The 27,135-nt window shown below is 42.1% G+C and overlaps 1 protein-coding gene across 1 annotated transcript in view; it reads right to left on the bottom strand.

The window, feature by feature from the left end:
* The window catches only part of Rab10 (RAB10, member RAS oncogene family), a 60,420-nt gene extending 35,696 nt beyond the window's left edge, over positions 1–24,724 (bottom strand). Inside the window, exon 1 of the mRNA XM_075955829.1 lies at positions 24,062–24,724. Coding sequence (XP_075811944.1) covers positions 24,062–24,188 — 127 coding nt within the window. The 5' untranslated portion in view covers positions 24,189–24,724. The remainder of the gene's footprint in view (positions 1–24,061) is intronic.
* Positions 24,725–27,135: the final 2,411 nt, after the last annotated feature.

The following is a 27,135-nucleotide window of genomic DNA, read 5'->3' as shown; positions in this document are numbered from 1 at the left end:
TTTTCCTCCATTAACTTTCAAGTTAAAAGTTTGGTATATGAGTCTTCATGTTCTTCTCTACATTCATGATGGTACTCAGAGCATCATTTATAAAGGGAGATAGAAAGTCATACATTAACTATGAAATCCCAGCATTTGGGAGGCAGAGGCTTGAGGACCCTGAGTCCCATGCCATTGTTCCTTCTACACCAAAATTCCCTATAACTTCTTAGAAAACCCAAAATTCCTTAATAAGACTTTCACAGCTGTCTATGCTCTCCCCAGCTCACTGCTGGCCATCCCCCCTACTTCAGCCACCTCTTACTCCCCGTAATCTCTATACATATCATATGCCTACAGACACATTTCTCTGAGGATGCCATCCAACCTCCAGAACCTTACTCCTCATGTTTTAGGACTCAAATGAGCCTTCTTGTAAGTCCTGCAGAGCTCACTTAGCCTCTCCCTTGTGCTTCCCACACAAGGTCCTGTTTTAGGTCTAGAGCCATGGGGCAGTGTGGCAGATTCTCTCTGCTGCTGCTGGGATAGGTCCTGATCTCCCATTTTACAGATGAAGAATGAGTTCCATGTGAAATTACCCCACCACATAGGAGCACTCCTGACTGAACTGACTGAAGGTCTAAGTTCTATCAGCATGTTAAGGAGTTTGAAGGGGCAAGGAAAAGGGGGCTCACAGGACATTCATACTAGATCATTAGAATATGTCAGTAACATAGGCAGTCAGAAAAGTTCTGATATAAGAAATACGACAGGTGCTTGTAGCCCTCATTTGCACGCTAGGACAGATTCTATGCTAGTACCTAGTCATGTGTCCAGAAGTCAGGATGCTACTGACCTGTATGTTAGTAGCATATAATAAGAATCTTTTTTTTTTCTTTTTCGAGACAGGGTTTCTCTGTGGTTTTGGAGCCTGTCCTGGAACTAGCTCTTGTAGACCAGGCTGGCCTCAAACTCTGAGATCCGCCTGCCTCTGCCTTAGTAAGAATCTTAAAAGTTTTTCCTGTATCCATTTCAAAAACAAAAAACAAAAACAACAACAACAACAAACCCACCAGGGATGATGGCTCATGCTTAGAATTGTAGCACTCAGAAGGCTGAGTAACACACACACACACACACACACACACACACACACACACACACACACACACACACAAAGAGTTTAAGATCAACCTAGGTTAAACAAAGATAATGAGGCATGCTGGCTCACCCAGCACTGGAGATGTTAGGGCAGACAGATTATCATAGGTCTGAGGACAGCTGGAACTACTGAGTGAGACCCTGTCTTGAAAAGGGGAGGGGGACAACAAAGAGTGGGATCTGTTTAAAACTAGCTAAGTTAGATGGCACAAGAGAGAATCTGAGGACAATCTTCATTTCCCACACATCTACAAAATGCTGCTGTGTTGGTAAAGGTACCATCTCATTTTGTGTTTGCTTTTACAATCCCACTGCATCAGTTCACTCTGAATTTCAAAAAAAAAATGTATTATTTTTTTATGCTTCATAAGAAAGATTGGGGCTAGAGATTTAACTCAATGGCAGAGTGCTTGTCTCTCTTGTACAGGTCTTGAGTCTTGATGGCAGGGGATCATGAAGAGGAAGGGCGTAAAAACAGGCATTGTGGTGCATGCTCTATAGTCCCAGGTTTTGGGAAGTGGAGACAGGACTAGCAAGAATTTCAGGCCAACCAAGCTACAAGAGGGGGGAAAAAAGAATGAATGAATGAATGAATGAATGAATGCAAACAATCAAGACTAAATGGGTTGAGAAGGACAAATGCTGCCTAAAAGCAAATCATCAACTAACCCAGACTACAGCAAGCTGTGCAATAAAAATTAGCTGACAAAATACAAGGATATGAGCCAATCTGTAATACTATTCCTGGGAGGATTTTTTTTTTTTTTTAAAGATTTATTTATTTATTATGTATACAACATTCCTTCCATGTATGTTTGTATGCCAGAAGAGGGAACCGGATCTCATTATAGATGGTTGTGAGCCACCATGTGGTTGCTGGGAATTGAACTCAGGACCTCTGGAAGAGCAATCAGTGCTCTTAACCTCTGAGCCATCTCTCCAGCCCCTCCTGGGAGGATTTTAAATTCTACAAACACCAGCAATCAGAAACACCACACCACCGCTTTCAGGAAAATATGTTTTATAGAGTCAAAGCTTCAGCATCCACGCCTCCTTACAAAAAAGTTAGAACAAATTAACACTGTTTTCATTGTTCACTCATATAGTTAGCTTAAATGCTTTTTTCAAAGCCAGTGTTTAATAAGACCATCTCTTAATGCTTAAACACTTTAGGTTTTCTACTGTCCCTTTCCCCTAATGCCTATTTATTAACATCAATAATAAAACCATCTCATACTGAGTATGTAGCTCCAAACCTGTAATCCCAGCACTAAACAGGCTGAGACACAGGGATCACTGTGAGTTCAAAAACTGCCAAGAGTTAGACTGAGTTCATGGCCAACCTGGGGGCAAGGCATTGTCTTAATAAACAAAACTAAGCTCAGTTTGGTGGCCTCCACCTAATCCAGGTGAAGGTAAGAGGATCTGGAGCTCAAGGTCATCCCAGGTACAAATTCAGTTGAAGACCAGTTGGACTATTTGAAACTCTCAAAACAACAAAAAAGATGCAATACCTTTTATGTTGTTGTTTTGAGACAAGGTTCTCTATGTAACTCTAGCTGTCCTGGAAGGTGCCATGTAGACCATCCTGGTCTTGAATTCACAGATATCTGCCTGCCACTGCCTCCCAAGTGCTGGAAAAAATACATTCTCTTAATAAACTCCAATTATATGCATCATTAAAAAAAAATTATGAGTTCCAGCAATTTTACTTTACGTGTGTTCAAAGAACTGTTCTGTTCACCAAGGACATACCTGCTTCCCCAACATCACTGCAGCATTACTGATAATAGTCAAGATATGTAAGCAACCTAAATATCTGCCAATAGATGAATAAAGAAAATGTGATAGATACACAACACAACAACATACACCAGTGGTTCTCAACCTACGGGTCACAACCCAAAGGGGGCCAAATAACCCTTTCACAGGGGTTGCCTAAGACTATTGGAAAACACAGATATCCACATTACAGTTCATAACAGTAGCAAAATTACGGTTATGAAGTAGCAATAAAAATAATTTTATAGTTGAGGGGTCACCATAAAGAACTGTATTAAAGGGTTTCAGCATTAGGAAGGCTGAGAATCACTGCCATACACCATATTTTTTTAAAAAAATATTCTGTTGTATACGGCAATATGGACAGAACTGGAAGAGAAGACATTAAGCTCCATGAAATCAGACACAGAAAAATGAATACTATGAGCCAGGCAGTGGTGGCGCAAGCCTTTGATCTCAGCCCTAGGAGGCAGAGTCAGGTGGATCTCTGTGAGTTCGAGGCCAGCAAGTTCCAGGACAGCCAGGGATACACAAAGAATCCATGTCTAGAAATGAATAATTTTAAAAGTTAATATTAGGGGCTGGAGAGATGGCTCAGCAGTTAAAAGCACTGGCTGCTCTTCCAGAGGACCTGAGTTCAATTCCCAGCAACCACATGGTGGCTTGCAACCATCTGTAATGAGATCTCGTGCCCTCTTCTGGTATGCAAGCATACAAGCAGGCGGAACACTGTATATATAATAAATAAATAAATATTTTTTAAAAAATAAATAAAAGTCAATCTCACAGTATTTCAAGAGCAGAAAAGTGGCTGGTATTAGTGAGTGAAAGGGAGAAATGGATTTAGAAAAAGATGTTGTTGAAAGAGCATTAAGTTTCATATAGGTTAGATGCAATTTTAGCAATTCACTGTACTGCATGGTGGCAGTAATAATGTATTATGTATAGTAAAACTGCTACAAATCCTGACTATGTTCTACACACAAAGTTGCTCAGGGAACAGATGTTAATACACTCTATTAAATCACTTAGCAAAGTGTTCATAAATATTACGATATTACAATAAACCCTTATAAATACATATATTTATCTTTTTAAAAGATTTATTATGTATATAACATTCTGCCTCCACATATGCCCACATGCCAAAAGCAAGCACCAGATCTCATTACAGATGGCTGTGAGCCACCATGTGGTTGTTGGGAATTGAACTCAGAACCTCTGGAAGGGCAGCCAGTGCTCTTAACCTCTGAGCCATCTCAACTCCTATTTATCTTTTTATTTAAATGAGTAAATTTTTAATGTTTAAGACTCCCCGAACCAGTAATATTTCTAACAATTCTCTTTTCCTTTTCACTCATTCTCAGCAATCTATAAATAAATTCACCTAACAGTAAATGATAAAGCAAACTGCAATTAGATTATAGTTTCCTCCTGCTCAACTCAGCAATTTATTTGTCCCTTTTCTTGAGATAAGATTCTTACCCTATAGCCCAGGCTGACCTAGAGTTCATAGCAATCTTTCTGTTTCACCCTTTGGAATGGTAGGATTCCATCCAATTAACACAATAGGGTTCAATTTAGCAGTTTTAAAAATTAAAGTTTTAGTCGAGCAGTGGTGGCACTCACCTTTAATCCCAACACTCAGGAAGTAGAGGCAAGCAAATCTGAGTTTGAGGCCAACCTGGTATACAGAGTGAGTTCCAGGAGAGTCAGAGCTGCACAGAGAAACCCTGTCTATGTAGAGAAAAACTGTCTCAAAAAAAAAAAATTAAAAAGCACAGGCTAGGAAAAATTCAAAGCCAGCACAACAAAGCCCACAAGGCTACAGGATAGTTTAAGATTTTGGCTTCAAAGATAAAAAGCAGCCGGGAGATGGTGGTGCACGCCTTTAATCCCAGCACTCAGGAGGCAGAAGCAGGCAGATCTCTGTGAGTGTGAGGCCACCGTGGTGAACAAAGCGAGTTTCATGACAGCCAGAGCTGTTATACAGAGAAGCCCTGTCTCAAAAAACCGATACGTAGACAGACAGACAGACAGACAGACAGACAGACAGACAGACGAAAGCTGAGTATAGTGACAGTAATGCCAGTACTCAGGTAAACACAAGAGAACCAGGAGTTCAAAACCTGCTTGTGCTTTGTGAGAAAAAAAAGGGGAGGGAGGAAGGAAAAGGTTCTAGGGCTAGCAAGTCGGTTCAGCAGGTAAAGGTACTTGACCACCAAATTGATGACCTGGACTCAATCCTCAGAACCTACTTAATGGAAGGAGAAAACTGACTCACCAAATTGTCTTCTGACCTTCACACTCTCACTCTGCGTGTGGCACATGTGTGCCTACCCATCTACACATACACACTAAAATATAAACACTAGTTCTGTAACTTGTGTCATCTACAAAAAAAACCGTTGGGCAGGAAGAGCTGAGGCAGGTTGTGTGGATGAAGTTGGGAGTGAAACCCTAGGAAGATTCATGGTGGTCAGTAGAACACTACACTTCTCAGTTATCCCTTGAATTACAGAAAGCATCTGTCTGTTTCGAGATAGTCTCACTCAATAGTACAGGTTGTACTGAAACTCATTATATAGCCCAGGCTGGCCTCAAACACAGGGCAATCGGCCTGCCTTAGCATCCTGAGTGCTGGAATGACAAGTGTGGAGCACCATGCCTAGCTCAGACAAATACTTTTAGGCATGTGTGAGAGCACGTGTGCTCATATCCATGTAAGTGCATTTATGTGCACATATGTGTTCATGCCTGTGGAAGCCAGATGCTGAGAATAATTGTCTTTTATCATTCTCCACCTTACTTATTCTTGCTAAACCAGATTCCTGGATTGAGCTAGTCAAGCAAGCCACCTTGCCAGAAGGTCTCCTGTCTCTCCCCCAAAGAACTGGGATTCAGGCAGTTGTCAATCACACCTGACCCGAGCCATCTCCCCATTCCAGAAAAACAAGTTTTTTCAGAAGAGAAGCTACAAAAAAATTAAAGAGGGAATGTCATATTATACTCTAAAAGTTAGTTATGCTAGTTAGTAATTACCTGATTAATACTGAAATTATTTTTATTCCCTTAAAGCACTCATTCTTCAGCCACCAAATAATCGGATAGCTCAAGTGTTGCTTAATTTGTAATTATTTATATTAAAAATGTTCTACTTAGTAATAGAATATTATACTGCTAAAAAAAATGAGAAAGATATGAATCTGCAAACTCTCACATGATCCAAAATGCCTAGGTTCTTCTCAGAGAGGACTACTAAGCCAGAGTGTGACTGGCTCCCCAGATCCTCACCTTAGAGGCTCAGGAACGGTGTCTGTTAAAGAGTTCTTTATGTGCCACATGTGTGACATCACATGCCTGTGGAGGCCCTTTCTGAACCAACTTAATATAGAAAATAATCATCTTTTTAAATTTATTCAATAAAATCATTTTATTTATCCCCAAAACTGGTTTGCTTACATTTCAAACTCACCTACAATCCTAATACCTGAGTATTAGTAAGTATTAAGTTTCTCTTATCCAGGCTATTCCTATGTGCTTACACTATACTCTCCCTCTGGCTTCGCCTTTCCACTGATGCATCCAGTACTCTACCTTCTTTAGGCAATCATTTATTATCTTACAAATCATTTATGTGGTATCTTATAGAAAAGACTTACTCTACTTCAAACCCTCATTTACACTTGAAGCACCAAAATCTTATTATTTTCATTGTTTCCAAAGTACATAATTTTCTTACCTTTACAGAAATGAGAGGAAATAAAGGAATTTCTTCTCACAATCACATCTTTTTTGTTTGTTTGTTTGGTTGGTTGATTTTTTGTGACAGGGTTTCTCTGTGTAATAGTCCTGGCTATCCTGGAATTCACTTTAGACTGGACTGGCCTAGAACTCAAAGACCCACCTGCCACTGCCTCCTAAATGCTGGGATTAAAGGCATATGCCACCAATACCCAGCCACATCATCTACTTTTATCTGCATGGTATGGTAACATAATCTCAACTTTAGCTTACAGATCTCCATATATTTCTATCTGTTATTTCCCCTGGATGAACATGTTAGCATTTAACAAGCAAAGTTTGCTCTTCTCAGTTGCCCAGAGCTTAATACAAATCAGGTAAAAGGTCAAAGTCTGATGACTCTAGAAACACAGACCCATACTTCAGGGTGTCTCCTTTCTATCAAACCTCTATAAATGCCAACTGTGACAGAAAAAGAAAAACTAGAGCCAATGAGATGACTCAACAGGCTAAGAGGATCTAACACCAAGCCCACCAACCTGAATTTGATCCCTAAAACCTACATAGTGGAAAGAACACACTCATGAAGTTTGTCCTCTGACCTCCAACACACAAACTGACATTTATGCCCATACACAGACAGACAGACAGACAGACAGGCAGGCAGGCAGGCAGGCAAGCAAGCAAATAAATAGATGACTAATAAATAAAAATTTAAGTTAAAAAGCAAGGACAGCCATGGCAAGTCAAGCCTGTGATACCAGTACTGTGAGACTAAGATATGAATTGAAAGCCACAAAGTGAGCTCTAAACCAGCTTGGGCTACAGAGTGAGACCCTATGTCAAGCACAGTGGTCTGTGTCTGTAATCTCAGCACTTTTGGTGTAAGTGATGGAAAATCAGGAGTTCAAAGTCATCTTCAACTGCTCAACTACATAGTGAATTCTGGCCAGCCTAGACTTGGGATCTTGTTCAAAACAAATATAACACAAGGGAGGGAGGGAGGGAAAGAGGGAAGGAGAAGGGCGGATAGAGGCTACAGGGTTCTCAAAAAATTACAACTAATGTCTCACTTAAGAGATAAAATATAAGCTGGACAGTGGTGGCGCACACCTTTAATCCCAGCACTCAGGAGGCAGAGGCAGGCAGATCTCTGTGAGTTCGAGGCCAGCCTGGTATACAAGAGCTAGTTCCAGGACCGAAACCAAAAAAGCTACAGAGAAACCCTGTCTCAAAAATTAAAAAAAAGAGAGATAAAATATTGTTAATATTATGATTGTATAAAGGTAAATTAACTCAACATTTGCCTTTCATAAGCAAATATTTACTAGGTTTTGAATCAGCCAAAATTCAAAATTAGTTCTTACCATTTAAAGCCAAGTGCTATATGTAATTCTGACAAGTTATGAAGCAGCTAAGCCATTTGTTGTTGGGGGTTTTACAAAAATAATGTATCAAGGGGGCTGAAGAAATGGCTCAGCAGTTAAAAGCACTAGCTGTTCTTCCAGAGGACTGGGGTTCAATTCCCAGCATTCACATGTGTCAGCTTACAGCTGTCTGTAACTCAGGTTCCCAGGGATCTGACACCTTCATACCAATGCACATAAAATGAAATTAAAAATAAATTTTAAGATTGGCATTTAAGACTATAGTCACACTCTGTTAAAAAGCAAAAATATCTCCAAGTAATCAAATGACTAGGTAAAAAACTAGGCATTTAATGTTTACTTAAATATCAGCTATAGAAAGTAGTAGAAAACTTCTGATTCTTTTCTACATTCATCTGATTTTCCTAAGTAACATTAATATTACCTTGAGAGTAAATAGGGTATTAACAATATCAATAGCAAGATACTATGACTTATTTTTATCTTATGTGCTTGGTGTTTCGCCTATATGGATGTCTGTGTGATCTCCTGGAACTGGAATTATGACAACTGTGAGCTGCCGCATGCCCTAGCAGAATACTTATTGCCTTACATGTAGGAAGCCCTAGGTTCAATCACCAGTAAAGCATTGTGGCACATGTGAGGTGGAAACAGGAATATCAAAAATTCACTGATATCAAGTACAAGGCCAACTTGTGATATAACCTTTCTCAAAAATAGCAGAAGGGGCTGGAGAGATGGCTCAGTGATTAAGAGCACCGAGTGCTCTTCCAAAGATCCTGGGTTCAATTCCCAGCACCCATAATAGCAGCTCACAACTATCTCTAACTCTAAGATCCAACACCTTATACAGACATACACCAATAAAATCAAAATAAACAAATAACATGAACTCTAACATAATAGACACTGTAAATTCAAAAGTAGAGTCATGGGTTGGGAAGATGGCTCAGCCTGGAAAGTATTTACCTTAAAAGCATGAGAACCTGAGTTTAATCTCTAGAACCCACTTAAAACTGCCAGGCATAGTAACACTATAATCCCAGCACTGGGGTGCAGAAACAAGATTCCTGGGACCTACGGGCCTACACCCATTTATCCAAATTGGTGCGCCCCAAGCCAATGGGACTCTGTCCTAAAAGAGGTGGATGGTGTTTCTGAGGATGTCACCAGAGGCTGCCCTCTGGTACACCCACACACCCACACACACACCTGCTTCAAAAAAAAATAAGTCACTAATTTAAAAATTATCTCAAATTCCAATAGATAGAAAAGCTGATTCCCTACTTCCTTCTCTCTGAACACTAAAACAGAGAAAACAAGAGTTATAAATTCTATCTTCTTTTCAATAACTAGACACTGCAACTCTAAAAACTCAGGGCCAACTGAAGACAGCAAGTAGGAACATACCAATTCACGCCTTAGAACCCTAGAAAGGTTTAACATCAGGAGAACGGGTCTCAAGATGCATAGGGGAACAAAGACATCATAGCAGCCTCTGTTCTCATAACCAGATGCTCTTGCTGCTCCAGATTCAGCAGGAATCTCAGCAACTGTTCAGTAGGACAGCAAAAACGCACAATCAATTAGGACAACAGGTGCAGTGAAATGTTGAGCTAAGACAAAAACAAGGAGGTTTTTCTTTGTTTTAAATTTACTTATTTTAATTGTGGGGGGGCAAAGGTATGTGCACGTGAGTGTGAGTGCTCAAGGAAGATGGAGGCTTCAGATCCCTTCTGAGCAGGAGTTACAGGAGATTGTGAGCTGCCCTGTGTGGGTGCTGGGAAATAAACATGGGTCCTCTAGAAGTATGATAAGCATGCTTAATCAGAGTCATCTGTCCAGGTGACTTAAAAAAAAAAAGACTAAAGATACTGAAATTTAAGCTAACCTTACACCCATTTACCCAACTGCCTTTAACTGCTCCATCAAGAACACAGGCAACCAGATTTATACCTTCCTCTCCATACGTACGACAGAGAGATGGTTTGAGGATCATTCTCTGGAAAAATGCAATTGCTCCATAAACCAGGCCTGCAAAACTGGGGTATGGTGGCAGACACGCACCTGTAATCCTAGCAAACTGACAGGAGGATCAACACCAATTCAAGATAAACATGCACTGCACAGTGAGACTCTGTCTCAAAAACAAGCAAGCAAAAAAGGAAAATCCTGTAGATTTAAGTCCTAGATGCATTACCAGATTTTAAAATATATTCACTGTTCATTGTAGCACGAATAATGAAAACCCAGAGACAGATCTTGGGGTTCAACCTGAGGATCAGAAAAGCAAAGCAGCCTAATCACTAAAGAGCGCTTACCTCTATGAAATCTTCAGACTGAAAGAGAGTGAGTTCCTGTCTCATCCCACCTTATATTTCTCTCTAGGGCTGGTGGTACACCACCAACACCTGGCCTCTGTGGCTAAGTAGAGTGGCTGTGGGATTAAAGGTCTGTGCCACCACTGCCTGGCCTGTATGGCTGACTAGTATAGCTGTTTCGCGTTCTAATCTTCAGGAAACATTTATTTATTAAAATACAAATGAAACACCACTACAGTTGATCATTCTGTGAAAGTCTCAGCATCCATGATTAAAGATTAAAGGGACTACAAATATCTTTTTCTTTCTTTTTTTTTTTTTTTTTTGGCAACACCCTCTCACTATTTAACCCTGGCTGGCCTTGAACTCACAGAGATTCACCTGCCTCCTGAGCACTGAAATCAAAGATATTCAATACCATGTCCTGTCAGTAAATATTTTATCAGGGGTGGAGGTCTGGGGGTGAAGGGAGGAAGTTAACTGGAAATTGAATCTGGTGCCAAAAATGCTAAGCAAATTCTCCTGTCATCAAAAGACATGGCCACCCTTTTTACTTTGCTCTTAAGGCAGAGTCCCACTAAGCTATCTGAGTTGGCCTTAAACTTGTCGTCCTCTTGTTTCAACCTCCTGAATAACAGATTACAGGCCAGCACTACCAGCTGCATATTACCTTTTAAACAATACACTCTTCTTAAATTTTTAAACCTCATTATGTGCATATGCACACCTGCCATCCAGGGTGCATGAGTGAAGTCAGAGAACAATCTGTGGCAATCACTTCTCTGCTTCAACAATGTGAGTACCAAAACCAACTTGGGACATCAATATGATCCCATTACTGGGAGGCAGAGGAAGGACAATCGTTGAAGGCCAGCTCCCAAGCAAGTTCAAGGCCATTCTAGAATTTGTAAGACCCTGTTAAAGAAAGAAGGGAAGGAAGGAAAGAAAGAAGGAAGGAAACAAAAACAAAGGCCAAAACAAGAGTTACTGAAGTTGAAATATAAGCTGGACATAATAGGACAAGACTGTAATGCTAGCCAAGAGGCAGAAACAAAGTTAAGAGTTCAAAACCATCCTTGAGGTTCATAGTTCAGGCCAGTCTGGGCTACAGAGGGAAAAAAGAGAGAAATCAAGTGAGCAAGACAGAAGGACAGACCCAGACCCAGATCTATTCAATAGAAAAAAAGTTTAAATACAGTGGCACCAGTCTATAATCTGGAGGCTGAGGTTTAAAAAAAAGAGGAAAAAGAAAAAAGCAGGGCTAAAAGATAAGGTTGAAGAAACTTCACAGGCGGTAAAACAAATCAATAATATTGGAAAATAAAAACTAAGACAATTCATATAGTCCAACATCCAGTTAAAAAGACAACAGAAAATAAAGAGAAGAAAAAAAATGCAACAAGATTTCCAGTGAAGAACCTGAAAAGACACCCATGTGTCCAGAACAACAGACTTTAAAAGAGTGCCCACCAAGCTAGAACTAAAACCTCTAACTAGGAACTTGAAGAATTTTTAAATCCCAAGACTTTCAAAAAGCAAGCTCTGCCATTAACAAAGAAGGAATCAGAAAGGTGCTGAAAAAACAGCACCATCCAAAGCTAGAAAACAGAAAACTGCTTTCAATCTATGATGTGGAGTGTCCTTCTGTATTGCTTTTATTGGTTGATGAATAAAGAGCTATTTGGGCCAATGGCTTAGCAGAACAAAGCCAGGCAGGAAATCTGAACAGAGATATAGGGAGAGAGTAGGTAAAGTTAAAGCAACGCCATATAGCTGCTGAAGGAGAAGGACATGCAAGAACCATACTGGTAGGCAATACACAGATTGAAAGAAACAGGTTAATTTAAGATATAAGAGTTAGTTAATAAGAAGCTGAGCAGTGTTGTAATTAAAATATAGTTTCTGTGTGATTATTCGGGTCTGAGCAGCCAAGAACAAATGAGCAGTCTCCACTTACAAACCTAGACTCCCATCAAACACTCAAGAGAATCAAAAAGAAGAATTAAAACACTGTCATGGAACTAGAGGCATGTCTCCAAGGCAGAACCTGTAGCATATTATGTGAGGCCCTGTTTCACTCCAGCACCACTTTAAAGAAAACTTGTCTATGATGAGATATCTCACAAACTTCTCTTTATATGCAGTTTTTCTGTGCAAGAAGCTACTAGAGGATGACAGGCTTCAAGCTAGACCATTCAGCAAAAACACTGTCACACACAGGAGAAAGACAAGACTGTCACACACAGAAGGCCTAGGGAATCTCCCAGGCTATAGTTATGCAACCAGTCTAATTAATAACCAGCCTGTGACAAAAAAGGAGAAAAGGTCTAGACTAGAGATAGCCAGGAAAGCAATAGGAGCCAAAAGACTATCTCTCTGCTGGCTTGACTGTGAGGAAACTCACAAAGGTTACTGAGACTGTAGAAACAGATAAAAGGCAATTAATTAGTCGGGGGTCTGGGAAGATGGCTCAGAGGTTAAGAGCACTGGCTGTTCTTCCAGAGGTCCTGAGTTCAATCCCAGCAACCACATGGTGACTCACAATTATCTATAATGAAGCCGGGCGGTGGTGGCGCACGCCTTTAATTCCAACACTTGGGAGGCAGAGACAGGCGGATCTTAGTGAGTTCCAGACTAGCCTGGTCTACAAGAGCTAGTTCCAGGACAGGCTCCAAAACCACAGAGAAACCCTGTCTCGGAAAAAAAAAAAAACAATTATCTATAATGAGATCTGATGCCTTCTTTCTGGCATACAGGCAGAACATTGTATATATAATAAATATTTTTTTTTAAAAAGGGTAATTAGTCAAATAAAGAGAATTTTTAACTCAGGAAAAAAAAAGGAGGGAGGGCAAGATGGCTCAGTGGATAAATATGCTTGCTAGGCAAGCCTGACAACCTAAATTCAATCCCTGGAACCCACCTAAATGTTGAAGGAGAAAACTGGCTTCACAAAGTTGTCCTCTGGCCTCCATACGCATGCCATCACTCACACACATGCACACACCCTGTGTTTGTCCAAATAGAAATTTTTTTAAAAAATTTACAAGAGAAAGACAAAGAAGGGTGCAAAGATTTTAGGGAACAGGAATACATTTCTATAGAGAATAACATTTGCCGGACATGATGGATGTGACAGCACAACTGCACACATGCTGGTACTACATGTACAAAACTGAAAACTTGTACAAATTCAAGTCAGATAAAAATCCCAGCATGAAGAGGGTGAGTTGGGGGTAGGTAGGCACTGAGAACCTATTGGCAGGTGATAGTTTCTGGGAGAAGAAGACTGTTTTCTTCAGGGATGTTCCAGTAGATGGTCCTACACCATGACATACAAATAGCAACTCAGTAGAATTAAAAAAGAGATAACACAGGAATAAAGAAAATAAGCCACATAAAGATGGAATATACACACAGAGTCTGGATTATGTATATTATTGTGTTTTTTTTTAATTTTTGACTACAGAGAGATATCTGATTCTGGGGACTGCTAAGCTAAACCAACAGATATGTTTTAAAGGTATCTTGACTTCAAAATTTGGGTCTAAGGATATGTTGCTTTGGAAAGGAGGTTTTGCTTTTGTTTCCACAGAGGACAAGAACCTGTGGGTTCCTTCCAGATTAATGTGGTTCAATGGACCAAGATCACCCAAAAGGTCTCCATAAACCCCTAGAATTACTTCACCCAAAAACAGCAGGAAGCAGTTTGAAGAGAACTATGCCCAAATTCCTAAATATTGTTTATAAATGTTTGTTTACATTTAAAGGGGGTATGCTATAGAGATGAGTACTTTGCATTGGTATGGATCTTGATTTATTGATACAAATTTAAGGTCAATTTTGTTATATGTATATTTCTGCTCTTGATTAAGGTACTAGGTTTGTGCAGCTCATTTTAAAATGTAAAGTATAATTAAGAAATATAGGTGAATAGAGAATCATCTATAAATAGTCAGTTTGTAGTCATGTCAGTTAGGTTTTCTAAATGTACAGAGATATATTTCAGTTAAATACTCTTCAACACTTTCAAAGACCTACAGAATATGGCATTTAAAATGTTTTAAGAACTTGGGACCTTTCATGACAATGAGAAACATCTGTTCGTGGCAGCACCAATCTACTTCAAGAGAAAGATGGGCATCGAAGAGGCTCCTCATGGTGTTTGTTAGTCATTTGGGCAAGAAACTGCTCTTGCCTGAACTGCCTGACTAGACTTGCAGGACCCACAGAAAAATGACTGTTGAAGCTGCCTAAAGAAGGTGAGACAGTCCTTTGGGGTTCCTGCTCCATGAAAGAGTCTGCCAGACATTCTGCAGGACACAGAAGAAAGTGACTGACAAACTGGCAATATAGGTGGAACTGTCTTTGAAATTTCCTGCTTCATGGAAAAGTCTGCTGGATACTATGGGCCAGTAGGCTAAAGATGGGTACCCATAACATTACAGAAGAACTTTGAGTGACTGTCCAGGCAGTGAGATATCTCTGTCAATTCTAGAGTTTTGGAAGTTGCTTACAATGCACTTCCTGTTTACATAGGTAATATTATATCCTTCTGGAGTCTTTGATGGAGCTGAAGGATAGTTATAGTTTTCCTTAGTTATGATAAAAGATGAAGTAGATATAAATATTATAACTGTAATTCTTGCTTGATACCTGTTTTGTTATATGTAATTTTACTATGTTAAAGTTAAAACCTACTTTTTTCTTTAAACAGAAAAGGGGAAATGGTGTGGGAAGTCCTTCTGTCTATGTGTTGCTTCTATTGGTTAATGAATAAAGCTGTTTCAGGCAGTAGCTTACCAAAAGAGGGCAAGGAAGGAGTTCCAAGCAGATAGAGGAGGACAGAGTAGGCAGGGTCAAGGAGGAGCCATGTAACCCCTCCAGAGACAGATGTTGGGAACAGAACTTTACCTGGTAAGTCACAGCCATGTGGCAATACACAGATTAATAAAGATGGGTTAATTTATGATATAAGAGCTAGCTAAAAATATGCTTCAGCTATTGGCCAATGTTGCAATTAATACAGATTTCTGTGTGATAATTTCTGTTCCGAGCGAACAGCCTCTGGCTACTGATATGAAAGAAACAAATCAACAGTATCTTCTGTTCTGAATAGATACATTGTACCTTTTCTATCTTCTAATGTTTTGTAACCTTGGGTGCTGTTTCTGCATCATACTGGAAACACATATCTCCATCACTAACACCAGTTATTCATGCTTGCAACCCAAATTAGATGACAATTATCTTTAAAAAAGAAACCTTCTCATTCTTAATTTCTCTAAGTTTTATTTTCATTTTCAACAGGTCTCCCTCCTGCTTCCACCTCCCAAGTGTTGAAACACACGTGCATCACCATGCCCTTTATGTTGCTCTTTGAATCAAACAGAGGGTTTCCTGCATATTAGACAAGCTTACTATCTACCAAAGGAGCACAGACATTTCCAGCTCCACTCCTTTTTTTTTTCCTTTACCTTTATTCTCCTTTTAAATTCCTATCCTCACCAAGTCCAACTTAAGAAACTTTGTTTCATTTACTTTGGTTTTTGAAACAAGGTCTTACCCAGTAGTCCTGGCTGGCCTCAAACTTACTACATAAACCAGGCTGACCTCAAACGTCCAGCATTTCTTCTGCCTCTGCCTCCCTGGTACTGGGGTTACAGGAGCACAGGTACAGCTTCAAAATTGATGTATTTGAAAAACTCTGTATTGTTCTTACCAGTTGTAAAGGTTCAAACATATTGCCCCAACCTCAGTATACTTTCTCACTCTTTTAAACTCCTCCTTTATGACTTAACCATCTTCATAAGAAGTTTCCTCATGTACATCTACAGCTAATAATAAAATGTGTATGTTGTGCTCAATAAACAATCTCATTTGTAAATCAAGACTCAGCAGCCTCTACCACAGCACTACCTGGGCAACCTTGTACTGTTTCAAGTTGAAACAGATGCCAGTATTTTTCCTCCCATTTTTTTCCTCTTCTGAGTCACAAGAAAGTACCAGTAGTTTCGTTCCAATACTTGTCACAGCGTTATACCCTATAATCCTTGAAAAGAACAGCTCTAATGTTACCACCTCTGTTCTATGAAGCTCTGGACAACTCTACCACGAAAAGGACAAATAAATAACCCAAGTCAAAACATTGCCCCTCCCAAGTAACCCCACTCTTCAAATTAAAACTAATGTGAGTAGAACTATTGTACCCCACCAATATTTTGGGGGGATATATAACATAACAATTAAATTATCAGAATGAGAAGCATAGCCATGAACAGAGCCCTGAAAAAGAACAGTGCTGGACTCTAAGTGAAACCCTTTTACTGAAGGTTCCTCTTTCCTCACCAGTCACTGTCAGCATTAGCTGTCATCTGGAACAGAAGGGACTTTCTATGATCAAATGCTCTTTTAGAGCACAAGGTCAAATGTTTCAACAGTCTTGTAGGTTATTTGGTAGTGGGTGTCACATGTCACAAAATTTACCATTTAAGCCACTTTTAAAAACTGAACTTAGGTTGGGCTTGATATTGCAATCTCAGCCAAAAGGGTGGGTGAAACTAGGGAATCAACAGTGCCCCATTACTTCTAACACTTACTCAACATCTCAAATGAAAAATTCTATGCCCATTAACCATTAACTTTGCGCATATCTCTGCCACTGACATCTTGGTAATCACTATTCCCTTTTCTCTATAAGTCTGTCTGCTCTAAGTACCAAACATCCTCTTACATCTGACTTACTTTGTTGTTTTGTTTTTGAGCCATAGCCCTGGCTGTCCTGGAACTCACTATGTAGGCCATGCTTGCCTTAAACTCACAGAGATCTACCTGCCTCTGCCTCTGCCTCTGCCTCTGCCTCTGCCTCTGAAGTGCTGTAATTAAAGGTGTAAACCACCACAGTGGCTATTTTTATGTGTTTGAGGCCCATCTATGTTATAGCACTTAGCAGAATTTCATTCTTTTTCAAAGATGAATATTCCATGGCATAAAAACAGATTTTATTTATTAATCATTCATCCATCAATAGGCTCTAAGTTATTTATACTTTTTGGCTACTATAAATAATGCTCCTATGAACACTGGCATACAACCATCTGTGAGTCCCTACTTCAAACTCTTTGAATAGGTCTTACCTGGCATGCACAAGGTGTGTGTGGGGGGGGGGGTCAGAGTTCTAGCACAATTTTTTTGTTTTTCTGAGACAGAGTTTCTCTGTAGCTTCCAAGTCTGTCCTGGAACTTGCTTTGTAGACCAGGTTGGCCTCGAACTCACAGAGATGTGAGTTCACCTGCCTCTGCCTCCCGAGTGCTGGGATTAAAGGCATGTGCCACCACCGCCTGGCTCTAGCACAGTTTTTTAAAATTGCTTTTAACTGTCTTGGTTATAACTTAGAAGCGGATTTACTAGATATTCTTCTTGTTGCCCTTTAAAAATAAAAGCAAGTTTTGTAGCCAGGCTAGACTCAAATTCCCTATTTAGCCAGGGATGTCCTTGAACTTCTGATCCCTTTGCCTCTTCCTTTTGAGCACCAGGATTACAGGTGCATCACCACACTCAGTTTATGAGGTGCTGAAGATTAAACCAGGGCTTCCTATGTGCTTGAGGAGCAGTCTACCAACTGAGCCATGTACCCACGTCTTTTTTTTTTTTTTTTGCTGTATTTTTTCAAGCAGATTATCGCTGTAGCCCAGGTTAGCACTGAACTTACCATGTAGCCAAGCCTGACCCTGAACACACAGCAGTAACACCAGGCTCACATATTCAATTTTAGAAAAACTCCTATACTGTGTCTGAAAGTGGCCAACTATCTGAAGTCCCAACAACATCACAGAGCTCCAAATGCTCCACATCTTCAACACTTGCTTTTTTTGTCTGTTTGTTTCTATGGGGTACTGTAAGAAATCATTTATTCTCGCACATACCCCACGTGAGCCTCAAACAAGCTAAGCACCCTACATCCCCAGCCCTCCTTTTGTTCCTTTTGAACAAGTTCTCACTAACTTGCTCAGGATGGTCTTGCTCTGTAGACTAAACAGGCCTTGAACCTGAAATCCTCCTGCTGCAGCCCACATAGCCTGTGCAACCATGGTCTAATAGAGAACAGTCATTCTAATGACTGTAAAATAACTTCTCACTGTAGCTTTGACTTGTATTTCTTTAAATATTAATGACGGTGAACATATTTTCATTTGCTTGTAAGCCATTTGTACATTTTTTTGAGGGGGGGGTCAAGTTTACATAGTTTCAATCTATCCTAAGAGCACATGCTTCAATGAGAAAAATCCCTTAGGCATTCTGGCATTCCTGCAGCATGAGCCTGAGTATCATCACTGCATAGCTCTCACATGCTGTATAAGACAAAGGTTTGGCTCATTTCTCTAAAAAGCAGCACTATGTAAAATGGAGTCAGTTGAGTTTCATCAACTCTTCTGCTGTTTTCCTTTTGTATGGGAAGCCAGTATCTTACTTTGTAGTATGGGTTAGCCTAGAACATGTTACATAAACCAAGCCTGCTTCAATTTGCAGCAATTCTCCTGCCTCTGTCCTGAGCGATAGATGGCATTACAGAATTGTGCCAACAAGTTCAGCTTATCTCTGGTCAGCCTGGAATTATTCATGTAGATCAGGATTGTCTCAAACTTACTTAAATCTCTGCCTTTTGAGTACAGGGATTACAGGCATACACCACCACATCCAGTTAAATCGGCTGATTCTTAGGGGGTAATAATTTATATTTACTGATTTGACTATGTGTGTATTCATGAGCACACTGAAGTGTCACAGCATACATGCAGAGGTCAGAGAAAGACTTGGTGATCTGATCTCTCCTACCAAGTGGGTCCCAGGGATCAAACTCAGTTCACTAGGCTTGGTTCAAGTACCCTGCTGAGCCCTCTTGCTGGCCCAATCAACAAGTCTTTATTCAGGTTAGTGGAATCAATTTACTCTTCCAAAGAATAGGTAATGCATTCAGTTGATAAAGACACTACACCTCTCAGAGGCAAGTCTTTATCAATTTAAGTTCTTACGTGAGGGCTGGGATTACATTATATTCAGTGAAGATACTGTCCTTAGAGGAAGAAAAAATATGTATGGGGGGAGGATTAAGGACCAAGCGATAGCACATGCAGTAGGAACAACCCATTATTCTTAATTGTGTACTTTGCTGGACAGTGGTGCCACATGCCTTTAACCCCAGCACTCGGGAAGCAGAGGCATGTGAATCTCTATGAGTTCGAGGCGAGCCTAGTCTACAAAATGAGTTCCAGGACAGCTAGGACTGTTACACAGAAAAACCCTGTCTCAAAAAAATAAAAATAGCCGGGCGGTGGTGGCGCACGCCTTTAATCCCAGCGCTCGGGAGGCAGAGGCAGGTGGATCTCTGTGAGTTCGAGGCCAGCCTGGTCTACAAGAGCTAGTTCCAGGACAGGAACCAAAAGCTACGGAGAAACCCTGTCTCGAAAAATCAAAAAAATAAAAAAATAAAAATAAAATTAAAAGAATGTGTGCTTTGCCTGGCAATGGTATCACAAGCCTTTAATCCCAATACTTGGGAGGCAGAAGCAGGCAGATCTCTGAGCTCCAAGCCATCATGATCTACAGAGTGAGTTCCAGGACAGCCAGGAATACACAGTTGTCTACAGAGAGATCCTATGTTGAAAACCAAACCAAATCAAACAAAAAACAACAACGAAACAAAGCAAAGGACTGTGTGCATGCAACTATACTATCATAGAGTAATACTTTCCAGAGCTCATACTGCCAAAATTATGGTCAAATCAACTTCTGAAATTTGTATATCCAGAACCAATAACTTTCTTAATTTCCAAACAATCACTGAATTTCTAAAACCAGTTTTGCTCTAAAATATTTGATGCACAAGCAGAAAGACCTTCGTGCACATTCCCAGTGTCCAAGTAAAAAGTCAGCATGGCACAGGGGAATCCCAACACTGGGGAAACTAAGACAGGAGGATCTTTGGGGTTTGCTGGCCAGTCATCCTGACCAACTGGCAAGATGGGTTCAGTCAGAGAACTCATCTCAAAAAGTGTAGCGAGAACAACAGAAGCTCGCACCTGACCTCATCCTCTGGCCTCCATCTTAACCACATGACCACACAAACACGCATACACACATTACTCAATTATCTAAACAGCTAATATTTATTAACTAAAATATGACCCCAATTTATTTTGTAATAGAAAGCAAATAAAGAATGTTCCGTATAAAGAGGATCCCACTGTATTATCTCATTTCCCTTCCCCTGTGTTTATTTATTCTTCGACCACCTCTCTCAGGGGCTTAGCACTTACAGGCAAAAAAGCATAGATCCCTGCCTCTATGTAACTTATTTTTCAAATGATCTTAAGATTCATTTTTTTGGTATTGATTGTGAGTGGTCTTACTATTTGAACCTGTGATTCTCCTGCCTCAGCCACTCAAGTTTTGAAATTAGAGGCATGAGCCACCACACCCAGCTGTGACTTTAGATTCACTTTGGTTAAATGTGAAACATACCAGTAATTTATTTTTGCAACAGTATTCAATAAATCTAATCATAAAAACTCACATACTTTCTAATATAAATGTGAAAGAGCTAAAGTCTACAGAAATGCAAGGCCAGTAGCCCTGAGCACTCTAACAACCACTAATCTACAAAGAGTCTTCCTTCAGAGTCAGTATGAAGCTAAAATGACCCTGCCTGAAATATAAGGGGCTGCATTACCTGTCTCCTGGTCCTCCAGAACACTTGTAAGGTGACTACTTCTTCTTAATTGCAAGTGTTGAGGCTCGTTGTGTATCTCAGTAGTGGAATACCCATCTAGAAGAGGAGATGGGACTCTGGCCCACTGGTAATACTTAATATTTTAAATGTCCTAAAAGTGGCAAACAAAGTATCTCTAGCTATCTGTACATCAGTTGGCTACATTTCTGTTGTTTAGACATATACTGTCAATAGAGCAGCCACATCTGACAACCAGACAATTGAAATACGCCTAATATACATTGAGATGAGTGGCCCATACAGCTCCCACACTAGAGGAAAACAATGTAAAATACCTGTTTGAAGCAGGCTGCATAAAAGTACATCTTTGATGAGGTAAAGAATACTATTAAATTTTTCCTTTGTGACTGCCAAAGTTTAATTACACGGGTAGCTCACAATTCTTTCAGACAGCACTCTTTTAAGACAGTAGAAAAATTCAAATTTCTGCACAGAGCTAATGTATGAATGTGTTTGAGCTGGACTCAGAACTGTCAGAATTGTGTTGATTTTCTCAGCTACTTTATTCAACATCTCATACCAAAACATCAAATGTTTTCATATCAAAATGTGTAAATGTCAGAGGTTACAGTCAAATTATTTAGCAGAGCACCAGCAAATATTTAAGTGGCCACTCTGTACAGGACACATTCAATCCATAAAGCAACATATTCTGTCACACACCAGTAGCACAAAGGCCATAAATTCTGCACAAATCTGCACGTGCCCCTACAAAGCACCTGGCACCATTGCTAGGTGCTTTGCTCTCAACGACCTATAAAACCCTCACAAGCACCACACACAGTAGATACTGTTACACTGTTTAATACTATTTTAAGACATTGTAGCCAAAGTTGCAGTTAGTAACCTGTGGACTCAGGATTCCAACACAACAGACAACAAGTGAAACAACCCATTTTCCCAAGTGGAAGGACAACAAATAAGACTATGTATGGAATCTGGACTGGAGATGTAGCTCAGCAGTCTGCCTACCAAGCATGAGACTTCAATCCCCAGTACCTGGGAACAGGCAGCTTGGGAGCTGAGTGATCAACTTTCAGTAAAAAACTTTGCTTCCTACTTCCCACCTCACCCTTCTGGATGGCAGGTTTTAAAAAAACTGATCATATGCTTGGCTGTGGTGGGAGACGCCTTTAATCCTTTAATCCCAGCACTCGGGAGGCAGAGGCAGGCAGATCTCTGTTGAGTTGGAGACCAGCCTGGTCTACAGAGCAAGTTCCAAGCCAGGCTCCAAAACTACAGAGAAACCCTGTCTCACAAAAACAAAAACCTAACCATACATTAAATTCTCTTTCAGAAAGGCTGTCTCCCGGCTGATCCAATTTACACTTGTCTTTCAGGCTTCATCTGAAACTGTCCATGCAAAGCTACTCAGAGTTCCCACAATTTAGACTACTAGACCCTTTCCTCCCTCTGCTCACTATAGTGCTTTACACACCACTGTGCCTGTCATCAGAGTAGTCAAGGGGTCTATTGTATCCATCACTTATTCCCAACACCTTTAACAGTGCCTAGCATTAGGTGCTCAATAAATATTTGCTGATCTAACCACCTGACTCACCCAGCTACACCTCAAAGCAAACTCGGTTCTGTAAGTGCTAACCCACAAAGCAGAGGGCAAGTTTAAGCTTCATGAAATTTTGACAATCCCTCCCACCAGTAAGGTAAAGCAACTTATTTTAAATAAAAACTTGTTCACTCTAATTTCAATAAAACTTGTTTTATATGAATGAGTTTAAGTTATTGATAAATACCTGTCCTAAGGAAATCCAAGCCGATTTCAGTAATCCTATAAATTGGTTGGAATCAATTTGAGTTTCACAATTCTTAAGAGCTGAAAACTGCTGCTTCTTTAATCTCATCATGAAATCAGTTACATTTATCACAAGGTTTCCTGCACTGCCCTAATTCTGAAGCTGAGGTCCAAAAATGATAGACACAGTATACTTTAAAAAATGGGGGACGGAGGTGGGGGAGATGCTTCATGTACAGTTATTTTGACAAAATTAGTATTGGTGCCAGAGTCAAAACGACTTTCTTGGAACCTTCCCTTTTCATTTCCGAAACAGGAAACTCATTTAAAAGGTCAACCCCCGCGCCCCAGCTTTTACTTCCATACCAACTAATTCCGAAATATGAGGTAAAAGTACATTAGAAGTCTGTAGGGCCAAGACCGGCGAAACATTTTCCTGTAAATTCTAGCGTCAAGTAAAACACGAGAACTTGACTTGATTCCATCGGGTTGAAGACAGAAGGAACCGACCATCTTCCTCCGACTACTGCTTCTGTTGAGGTCCTGAAAAACCACTGTGAGCCAATCATGCCAGATTCCCACCCCAAGCACGAAGAGCCTCCGATTGTTTGACACATCAATGGTTTAGTCAAGACAGCCAACTCACTCCCCCCTCACCGCCCCTCTCATTTTCCTTAATGATTCTGCAACTCTCAAGTTTACTCCAAGTTACAGCCAGATGGAATATACTCTGTGACAGCAAATACAAATTCGGGCATTTACCACGTAGCCAGCAATGCTTCAATCTCAACCACTAAAATATGCCTATTACAAATATCACATCAAGCAACTTCACCCGATTATGGAAAGGCCAGTCAAGTCACTTAAAGAAACAGGATTCTGGAACGCTGCTAAATGCTGCCGCATATTCTCGTGCCAGCAGGCAACGAACAGAGAAGGAGACTTGAAAGCAAAGACCGGATGGAAAGCATGGGAAGACCCCGCCCCAGTAAGCGCTATTCCGATTCCAACAGTAACTTAGGTCTGTCGTCTGGAATCGGAATCACTGGAACAAAGGCGTAAATTCCGGGAAGCAAGACGTCTGGCATAAAAGAAAACGGCTCGCGGCTACAGAGCCCCCACACCGTCCTCCCACAGGTCTTACCTATGGTGGAAATAAAGGTGGTATTGAAGGCATCATCCGAAAAACGAAAAAGGACGCAGGTCTTGCCCACTCCCGAGTCCCCGATCAGGAGCAGCTTGAAAAGCAGGTCGTACGTCTTCTTCGCCATTGGGAGGAGCGGCTCGGGCGCTCGCGGCCGGTAGTCCCAAGGGATCGGTGCTGCTCACTACGGCCAACTCCTCACCCGGGCGTTCTGGGGCCGCAGCAGCGGGGAAGCGTATGCCAGGTAGAAAGCAGCTCTCGAGACGGAGAGGGAGACCTTCCGAACGGCCTCGTCGAGGAAGCCCCGACGGTGGCGGCGCCCGTGCCTCCGAGGGGCGGCGCCCGCGGCTCCGCAGCCTCTCCCAGCCGCTCCGCCCGGTTCCGGGGAGTCGGTCGGGACAAAATGGCCTCCCCTCCCCCCTCAGCGCGGCTCGGCCGGGACGCTCCCACGGGCGAGAGAGCTCTACGTCGAGGGAGCGCGGCGAGCTTGGACACGGCCTCCGCCCGGAGCACAAACTCCGCGCTAGGACCCGGGCGAGGGCGGTGAAGGAGGTCTCGCGAGCCGACGAGCCCTGCTACATAACCCCAGGAAACCGAGCCGCCCCGGCCAGAGCCACCTTTTTCCCCGTGCCCTCTCACGCCGGCGTGCGCGCTGCCTGAGACGCACGCAAGGACGTACACCCGCCCTTCTCTCGCGCCCTCGCCCCTGCGGCCCGCTTCTGCGCAGGCGCGCGGGAGGGCATGTAGGGCACGCGGAGGTGGGACCAGAGAGGGCGAGGCCGCGGGCGCGCTCCCTTCGGCCTTCGGATTGGGTGCGCGGCGTGACTAACCCGCCTCTCGGGAGGCGCGGCCGGGGGAATGCGCAGGCGCACTACGTCCATGTAGCCCCTGCCTTTCCGACCCCCCTTTGCCTTTTCCGGGGCGCCCTGCTGATTGCTGGGATCCTCTGCTCCTCCTCAGTCTCCTGTTGTGGAGCTAAGGATGTTGGCTCAGCGACGTGCGTGGGTGGCCACGCGTCCCTGTGTATGTGTAGTTCGTAGATGCGAGAGAATGGAGTGCACTGGGCCATTCAAGAACCTCCTTACTAAAACCAGACGTCTCCAGAAGGGCCCTTGTTTGTGAGCCCGTCGTGGCATTGCAGTCTCCTCAAGGAGCTAGAGTTCGAAGGAGCCGGAATTCCAAATTGAAAAATCGCAGCGCTCCTGGGATCGGAATGATGTCATTGGCCTGAGGAACCCCGGGTGCGGGGAGAACCTCCCTGCGAATGGAAGCTTCGCTGCTCCAGGCCTAAACAGTCTTGGAATCCCCTCGAGCTGGAGCGCTCTAGACAAGAGAAGGCGGGGCCCGGTCACTGTTGCCAAAGTTGTCTCACTAAGTTGGAAATGCAAAAGCCTGCCCCATCCCAACCGATCTCTTCTTTGCTTTTCACTTGTTTGTAGGTTGGTTATTTTGTTGCAAAGTCCGGCTGTGCACCATACCCCGATGCTGGCCTCCAATTCATGATTCTCCAGTCTCAGCCTCCAGTGTGCTTCTCTGTTAGGCTTGCACCGCCAAAACCTGTGCCATGTCTTTTCATCTGCCTTACCCTTTTTCCCTCTCTCCCTATCCGTCTTATTTACACTTCCCTTTTCCCGTCTTCCTTTCTGTAGTTAAAAGAGCCATGTTTCTAACCTACCTTTCTTAGTAGGTTCCATCACTCCAGCACATAAAGGATGTGGTAGATGGTAGAATGGTTGAGCCTGGTGAGCTGGTTCAACTTGGGACATCTAGAAACAAATAGGTTTTTTTTTTTCTAAGAGAAGTAAAAGCTACATTTTAACGCACATCTCACCATCGCCAAAATGTGCATTTCATGTGTAACCTAAATAAGCTTTTGATCATGTTTGAAAGACCCTACAGACCCCCTCCTCAAAATCCGCAGCTAGCATGCTCCCGGGGGAACGTCCTGTTTGTTTTAAACAAATCTCCGGATCAGCAGCCAGCCTGCTCCCGTAAGAACATCCCAGGTGCCTGAGAGAACAGGAGATAGAGATAGGAAGACTGCAAGGCAAGATGTCAATAAGATAGGATGTCAACAAAGCAGGTTAGTTATAAGATAGGAACAGGATGACTGTTGCCAGGCATCCATGCTGAGAGAGGAAACCTTTCATGCCCCCCCCGCCGCATTCCGATAACCACGCTTTTGCTTCTGTAAACTTGCTTCTTGCTGACACCCATGCTAAGAGGGGAAACCATTCATGCCCCCGCCGCATTCCGATAACCACGCTTTTGCTTCTGTAAACTTGCTTCTTGCTGACACCCATGCTAAGAGGGGAAACCATTCATGCCCCCGCCGCATTCCGATAACCACGCTTTTGCTTCTGTAAACTTGCTTTTTGCTCTTCCCTATAAAAAGCCCGTCCTCCAGTTGGCAGGTGCGCAAGTCCTCCGAAAGACTTGCTGCCCGCAGGTACCTGTGTTTACTCAATAAACCTCTTGCTAATTGCATCCTGTGGCCTGGTCTCGGAGTGTCCTGGTTCTGGGGTCTTCATCAGAGAGGAAAGGTCCTCTCTGAGGGTCTTTCATTTGGTGCATTGGCCGGGAATTGAAGACCTTCACCCAGGAGCTACCGACCCACCACCGGGAGGTAAGCTGGCCAGCACCCATTCGTTAGTCTGTGTCTGTGTCATTTGTGTTCTTTGTTAAGCTCTGTACGCTCAGATCTGAGTGCTCTGAATCTGGCGAGGTAGAAAGGAACTGACGAGTTCGGACTTTCCCTCGCAGCCTTTTGGAAGACGTTCCAGGGGCGTCTGGAGCCTTCGGGGCTCAACCCGTGTCGGAAAGATACGTGGATCTGGTTGGAGAAGGGAGGTCTGGACTCCCATTGTCTCCGTCTGAAATTCTGCTTTCGGCATTACGCCGAATCCGAGCCGGCGCATCTGTATTGTCTGTGTATTTTTGTGCTTAATATGTTCTTTGTTTTGTATATCTGTTTGTACTCGAGTCTAAATCTGGTACCATGGGGCAGTAAATAACCACCTCTTTGACCCCAACTCTATGAAAATCCAAAAGGAATGCTGACAGTCTGCCCCTCC

Source organism: Microtus pennsylvanicus, chromosome 21, assembly GCF_037038515.1.
Source record: "Microtus pennsylvanicus isolate mMicPen1 chromosome 21, mMicPen1.hap1, whole genome shotgun sequence".
Classification (NCBI taxonomy): domain Eukaryota; kingdom Metazoa; phylum Chordata; class Mammalia; order Rodentia; family Cricetidae; genus Microtus; species Microtus pennsylvanicus.
The sequence above is the reverse complement of the archived record's forward strand: the minus strand, read 5'-3'. Positions and strand labels throughout refer to the sequence as shown.